General features: G+C 36.5%; 1 protein-coding gene across 1 annotated transcript in view; it reads right to left on the reverse strand.

The window, feature by feature from the left end:
* LOC104076618 (teneurin-3-like) overlaps positions 1-3,010 on the reverse strand; it is a gene marked incomplete at its 3' end in the record, with an annotated part of 13,781 nt that extends 10,771 nt beyond the window's left edge. The window contains exon 1 of the mRNA XM_009577538.1: positions 2,779-3,010. Within this exon, the coding sequence (XP_009575833.1) occupies positions 2,779-3,010 (232 nt within the window). The remainder of the gene's footprint in view (positions 1-2,778) is intronic.
* Between the last annotated feature and the right edge of the window lie 5,180 nt (positions 3,011-8,190).

The following is an 8,190-nucleotide window of genomic DNA, read 5'->3' on the forward strand; positions in this document are numbered from 1 at the left end:
GTCAACTGGCTTTCAAAATTAACAAGATAATCCCAGTTATATAATAATTTCATGTTCAAATATTTTACTATACGTTTTAAATGCTGTTTTTAGAATTACAGTGACAAACATATGCTTTTTTTGGCTCTTATTTCTTTTTATACAATTAATCTCAAACAACAGAAATACAACAGACAAGGAAAAAGATTCTGTGACTAGAACTGACAACTGGAGAACTTCCTCTCCACAAGCAAAGATCTCCTGGGATAAAGCTACCACTGAACAGGGCACACCTATCTCTATGGCAGCGTCCCTTTCTGAATTCCTACCATGGGATTTTGGGAAGCAGGAAGCACGAAGATGTGTACTGAAACAACTCAGGAAGAAGAGGTGGGAAAGTTCTGATCCATTAGCAGAAAGCTTTGAAGGGCTTTACCCCAAAATATTAGCCATAAAAACACACTGACATTTTTAAATTGTGCCACATTTGAGAGACTTGAGAAATGCACGTAACTGCTCCAGTAGTTTTCCAGCGGACACTGGAAATTTGATATTATTATTTTACATAGTCTGGAGGGGAAGGATGGTGGGGAAGAAACACTGGTCATGATTAATTTTAAAAATTAATTTCCAATTAAAGGCATTTATTAAAACTTGCCTTTTTTGCTTGTAGATTTATTTACCAGGCTAGAACGTAATTAGACTGTCAAAGCCACATATCTGCACTCTATTTCTAGAGAGAGCGGAAAAAAAATAAATACAGGGAAGTGTGTTTTATATATTATTTTAAAACCTTTGGAATGACCTTGAACACCTCTTCCACAAAATGCTTCCAATGCCAGAAGCAGTAAATTCTCTCAGTCAAAGATGAATCAAAGGAACACACTATGTAAGACTGCAAAACAAGCCCTTTTAACCTGCCCCTATCAAACCTGCAGGTAGTCCCCGAAGGTGCTAAACCAGCATGCATTAGAAGAAGCCAATAAGCCATGCAAAAAGAACTGAAAGGAAAATAAGGAAAATCAAATGGGCACAGATGACAGTGATGGGACCACTGAAAGGTGAAGATGACACTACACATCTCAGACTGCCATTTTAAGCCTACAGATGTGTAATTTATTGCATATTGGGCAACATGTATTAGCTAAATATTATGTGCTTTTCTGAAGAAAACGAAGAGGAAAAAAACCCCAAGCCCCAGTGCACCATCATATGTGACATGCTAGACTACATAACTTCTTCCATTTCGTTATTGCTATTTAAAAAGAACAGTACTCTATTCAGGCAATAGTTTATGAATTCATTAAATAAATGGTGCCTATTTTGATATAATTCTGTCACTAGTACTAAGAAAATGCCTACAGTACAGGTCTTAAAAAAATTCCTCTTGATTTTATCTCATTAAAGTAATGAGATCAAGGTGACTAGTAACTTAAAAACTAGAACATAGTGATGACCTGAAGTTTCAACACATCACAGAAACCAAAAATACATAGCAGAAAGCAGACAGCCTACAGTTACATGAGCTTAAGAGAAATATTTTTATTTCCCTTGCAAACATTTGTAGGCAAAAAAGTCAACACCATCTGCCCAGCTCTAATTCTAATGTAAAGTTATTCTACTTGGAACAAAGAAAAACCACCAATAGGGAAAATATTTTTAAACATTTCTAAAATTAAAACTAAGGACTTCCTCACATGGAGGAAGCTTTCTTTTTCTACCCCTAAATCTATTCTTGTTTCCTCATAAAAGAGAAGATAGCTTTATACAGAAGACTGAGGTGTAGGTTCACACAGCTCTTGGCCTAGCTTCATCCTTTTAGATAGCTGGGCTACAGTACTCCACACATTTCATAACTTCCCCCCGGCCCCCCTCCTTATATTAAGTAGTTTAGTTGTGGAAATGTAGAAATGCCAATTCCAGAGACTACAGTTTTGAATCCCAAAGTGATGCGTAAGTGCTTAACCCTAACTGGAGTCAAGTGCAATCTCCCAGAATCACTGAGGTCCAAAGGGACCTCTTGAGATCATCGAGTCCAAACCCTCTGCTCAAGTACAGTCAGCTACAGCAAGTTGCCCAGGACCACATCCAGTCAGGTTTTGAGCATCTCCATGGATATTTAGATCTCTCATATCTCTCCAGTCCTGGACTTAGAAATTCAACAGTGGGCTCTAGCAACCTGTTAGCATCTGGTTAGGTATCCACTAAAAAAATCCCCCAACAAACCCAAATGCATTAATCATGAACTAATTTACCTTACTCACTGTACAGTGCTCTTTTACTGCCCTTGTGAGCTAAAAGATAAAGGCAATGAGCTAATGCATTACTTGTATGCTCATCTACAAGTACTACATTTCCCCAAACCTGTTCATAGGGCTTGGCATTCTTGGAACAGTTGTATTTGTTTATTTTTATTCATTTTGAAGCTATTTACATTTTAGGTATATTGGAGTGACAAACTTCTGGGCAATCTGTTAATGAGTTGAATTTATGCTGAGGGTCTAGTTTTTAAACTGTAAGGCCTGAATACTTCACACTTGAGTCTGCAATGTTGTCACTGACCCATTGCCCAACATGGGCCGTTTACTTAACTTTCCTGTGCATCATATATTATTTATTTCCAAGATGGTACACAATGCTTTCCCATCTTTGTAAAACATTTAGGGAGACACAACGATGTGTGTAGAGTATTACTAAAACTGATGAAACTGGTATAATAACATACTCTTCCCGCAGCAAGAATGCCTTGTTACTTGGTACTAATGAATTATACACTCTAAATTAAAACATCTCACCTACCTTGTCTGGTATACTCATCTGCCTCTCTGTGGACCAAGTCTTTTACCCGGTTTCCATACAGCAACCTAGAGGAATCATGATCAAAAGCTTTCAAGGTTTCACTGGAGCTGTAAGACTTCTGCGTAGGCACTCTGCACTCCTCATTTTCTGCGGAAGAATTTGTATAGCGCCGCTCCTTGTCCCGTCTGCTCTTTGTCAGGGAGCAATAAGGCCTACGTTCCTTCACATCCATACTTCATTCCTTCTCTGTGCACATCAGTCCAGCTTATTTGGAAGTCTTCTCTACATTCAGCTTACATTCACCTATAACAAAATTAGAAAGACAACCGCTGATGTGTTACAATGTTCTCTAATTGCTGTGATTGCTTCGTAACTGTCTGGAAGAGAAAGAAAGATCTGATCAACGATGGGTGAGACGCACTTCTGTAACATTTGCAAGACTTCCCGGAGCTTCATGCACGAGCTACCCTGATCAAAAAAATTAGCAAAGAAATTCCTGTGAACGACAACACAATACTTCCCATTTTTATACAACAGATTAGAAGATCAAAAGCAGACTGAGAACTGGGAGGTAAAAACGTAGCTTTGCAGCTTTAAGAACGTGTTAACTTGCCTAAAGTCTATCTGTAGGTAAGTTGTTTTCTCTTTTTCTGAGAAGGATGCATGCTTCAATGGCAAGTCTGACTTCCTTCTGCTTGTCAGAAACTTCTTGTTTTAATGTCTGGTTTTTTATATACAGACTTCTACAACTTTTTATTGTCATTTCTATTCTAAGAAAATTGTTCTCATCAAGAACATATACACATAATTTCACAGCAAGTTACAAAAACGTTATAGGTGATATGCAGGAAGACTTCTCCAAGACAGCATATTCTATATAACTAGTGCTAGAATGCAAGTAACTATTTGTTTTCTAAATGACAGCCAGAAATAGTTTTTCCTTCCCTCAAGTTTTTAAGGAATATTACAGTAAGAATCTTATTTCTATTACTATTTATTTTTCTTTACTGTTTCATTCCATTTAGTTTTCAGTACAACGCTTCTCAGTTTCATCTCTTGGGTCCTGCACACTTAACCAAAATATCCACATTTCTGACAGATAAGAAATAGTTTGGAAATTTTGCTTTTGTTTTTTAAAGAAAAGTGCTAAAATAAAATAAAGAATATAATTTCTATCTTTAAACAGCTGACAAAACATCTAAATGAAGAACAGTTCGGATGATTTTAATACTTTGCAACTGCACCTTAACTGAGGCCTTGGTATTTCTTGTTTAATACCTTACATATTAGGGTTCTCTCCTTTGTCTGAAGGAGAACTTTCTCTTGGGTGCTCTCCTCAATTTAACATACTTAAAGACCACAACTGATTATTTTAGGAAGTACTATCAGTCGAGTCCTTTGTGATATAGAATTAAAATGACAGTTTACAGCATATATCACAAAGCAACAGCCAACTCCATTTGCACTCTGTTCAGCAAAACCAAGGTTGCTTTAGAACTCTTCACCTATTTCATTTTAAACATCTAATGTCAAACAAACTAATTAGTTGTCAATCCTGAAAAGATTTTTAGAGATTATTTAATACAGAACCGTAATTCAAGTTTGTGAATGGCAGCCGGTCTTTTACCATTCTGTTTTGAAATTTTCCAAAAAGCTCTCGCATTTCTTGACCTGTGTGAATCTCAACTTAGACTAAAAGACAAAGCTACAAAGCCTTCCATTACAGCAAACTCTCTTCTACATTTATTACATTTTCTAATATTAAGTGGTTAAAAAGAAACTGAAATATTTGTACATGATCAGAAAAAACGAAGTTTTATAACTGAGTAGTTTATTAAATTTATGACAATTTAGATGTCTGCATGCCCATGTAGCCCATCTATTTTATTTATATGAAACACTCAGATTTTAAAATATTTGATTGACTAACGAATGCAAGTTCTTTCCATGTAAGAACGATTTTCTAGACATTTTATAAATTGTGTTTTATTAACACCAAACTGAATTGTGATTTTAAAAATCATTATTAACAGACACACACAGGTATTCTTTTGCAGCATAAAGACTTCATGTGGAAGCATATCTCCCCTTTCATCTAAGCGTTTCAAGACTTTAAAGGGCCACTAATTCCTAATGTTTCTAAATTGTGTCATGGGAAAACTGACACACACTATTTATCATCAAAGATGAGAATTTTGATTTTTTTTGAAGTTTCCAAGCTCCTTTTTAATGTAAAAATAAAACCAAACCCAAACCCTTCTTTGCACAATACTTTGTTACTATACCAAGCTAAAATCCTCAAAGATTTAATCTATGCTGTAGCATGAGGAAGTAGCTATCTGCTTCCCACGGAAGTCAATGAATTCAATAAAACTTCAAAAGGCAGTTTTCTGGGTTATCTATTGCCTCTCCAGGCAAAGAATGAAAAGGTTAAAAAAATATAAGCTGTTTAATAGCACCACGTTACAGAGACACTTTAACATTGATTACACTGCCACAATGATGAAGACTAGTGGATTTTTTGTGGGCATTTTTGGAGGAAAAAAAAAAATCCTTTAAGATTTAAGAACCTGATCTTTTTGAATCTGGCATTATACAAAACACCTGTTTACCTTCAGTAACCTTTAACTTTAAAAATTAATAGTATCTCTCAGCAAGTTTTAGGAAATACTTAACATCCTCAGGCTCATGGCTTTGAAATTATTTCATCAGTGAATTAATACACATATCTGAAAGAAGGAGACAGAATAAAAGCTATTTTAAAGATCTGTCTGCAAATAAATGTTCTCTACCATGATCAGAACACAAACAGAAAGAGAGAACACAAACATATTTGCAGAATACAGAAGTAGATATCAGTGTTAACGTTTAAGTATTATGCCAGCAATGACAAGTCAAATAAGGGAAGACTTGCAGATTTCACAAGATCTGAATCACAAGTCTTATTACTGCAGTGGGATTTTTTACAGTCCCAGGACTGTGCAGGACTGACTTGTCCCATCATGAATTCCCACCCCCTCTTTTTTAATAAACACCCCTCACCCCCAACTTTAGAGAACTATTTTCAATTATTGAGAAAAACATTTTAAGAAAAAAAACCCAAACTGTCAGTTACTGCATCTGCTCAGCTCCTTTCTTTTAAAGATCACTGTAGTTAAAATAGTAACAAGTTTTCCCACTCAAATCTTCAGATTTAAATGAACCACTGTTGCACAAATTTGAACATATTTCATTTTTTCTTCTCCACTCTTTCCTATAACATAAAAAAGCTGCATCCCAGGGGGAGTTACCCGAATGCACTGACTAGCTTTCTTTTACTATGCCTTAGAAGAAGCTCAGATGAAATATTGGTAATGAGTACAATACAAACTCAAGGGAACACAGCAACTAATTTGATGCATGAACAGGTTTTTTTGACAAATCAGATTAAAAATTTAAACCAAATAAAATTAAATTTATTTTGTGACATGTTACAAAAACACTTGCCTTCATCTGCAAGTAATTTTTGCCCACATGTCAATATTTATGGTCCATCGAATAGCTTCACTCCAATTAAATGAAAGAATTTTCATAGAGCAATATTTACAAAGCTATTGAACTACTAACTCACCCACTCACAACAGGATGTCAAAACAGCCGTCCTAAATGCTGTTACATGTTGTATTACAATGCTAACGTGAAATGGCCTGCATATACTGATGAAAATAAAAAAAGATTTTGCTGGTGCATGCCACTACTTCAAGTTTCTGTCTAATGCTTTTCTAAGTATAAAAACTGAGGATGCTCATCTGTGTCACTGAGCATTGGGATCTCCTGTGACCGTTCCAGTGATCTGTCCAATGTTACAGGCTCCTTGGCTGGATTAAACAGGAGAGTGTATGCTAATCACCAGAACTGACATGTTAGTTCTTACATAGTGACGCCCATCCTATTTGTGTACATAGCTTAGCTGAGTGCAGCCTCAGTCAGACTGTACTTTCCAGTGTCACTCCAAATTTTAAAAACACTTAAAAACTGTAAAGAGGAGATGCCCTTTTTTAAACTAATACTTACATATTTCTTTTAACTTAATTTAGAAAGGAAGCAGGAGAACCAGAGAAGCATTTCTTGTACATGACCAGGTCACTGGGACCACAGAGCTCATTCCCTTACGTGCCAGGCTACTTTGAAGACATCTGACATCATTAGCACATTTAGCACAATACTTCATTACCAAGTCAGATAAGGTACATGCAACTAATAATTAAAACAAGTAAATTACCAAAATTCTTTCTTTTACTCTGTGTTGTAGAAAGCCCAGATGTAAACACCAAAACAGAGCACAAGGCATATTCACACACAAGTGTCAAAGCTACTGTGGGAACTTCAATGACTGAAGTCTCAGATACAGACAAAGCTGACTGATACAGTAGTAGAAGTTTTACACTTGTCCTAGTTTCAGCTGGGATAGAGTTAATTTTCTTCCTAGTAGCTGGTATAGTGCTGTGTTTTAGATTTAGTATGAGAATAATGATAACACACTGATGTTTTAGTTGTTGCTAAGTAGTGCTTACATAGTCAAGGACTTTTCAGCTTCCCATGCTCTGCTGGGTGCACAAGAAGCTGGGAGAGAGCACAGCCAGGACAGCTGACCCAAACTGGCCAAAGGGCTATTCCATACCATATGATGTCACGCTCAGTACATAAACTGGGGGGAGTTGGCCGGAGGCAGCAATCGTTGCTCGGGGACTGGCTGGGCATTGGTCAGTGAGTGGTGAACAATTGCATCGTGCATCACTTGCTTTGTATATTGTTTTTTTAAATTATTATTATTACTACTAATTTATTTTATTTCAATTATTAAACTGTCTTTATCTCAATCCACAAGTTCTCACTTGTACTCTCCCTATTCTCTCTCCCATCCCACTGGAGAGGGGAAGTGAGCCAGTGGCTGTCTGGTGTTTAGTTGCTGGCTAGGGTTAAACCACGACAACACTGTATTTAAAATTCCCCAGAACAGCCTTTCAGCAGTTCCTCTTCATCACCTATTGCAACGTGAAATAAAGTCACTGTTGTGAAAAGGAAAAAAAAAAAAAAAAACAACCAGTTACTTACCTTTTTTACAATAAAAAAGCCTCAACACTAAAGCCCTACACTGCAGCATAGGAAAAGTACAACAGACATAAAATGTAGTATATATTTTAATTGCCAAGACGTAAACGAGGCTTTAGGATCATGCTACAGAGTGTTATCTAAAACACCCAACTACAACTTTAGCATGCCTGCAGGCCTTTTAAACTGTTATGGAAAATGATTGCATTTAATTCAGCAGCTTCAACTCTGAGTTCCCCAAAGTGTTATTACGTTTTGGCAACAGGATGGCAATCCTGCCTAACATACACAGTGCTCCCTCCCCATCTCTCACTCAAGAGA

This window comes from Fulmarus glacialis, unplaced genomic scaffold, assembly GCF_000690835.1.
Source record: "Fulmarus glacialis isolate BGI_N327 unplaced genomic scaffold, ASM69083v1 scaffold15025, whole genome shotgun sequence".
In the NCBI taxonomy this organism is placed as follows: domain Eukaryota; kingdom Metazoa; phylum Chordata; class Aves; order Procellariiformes; family Procellariidae; genus Fulmarus; species Fulmarus glacialis.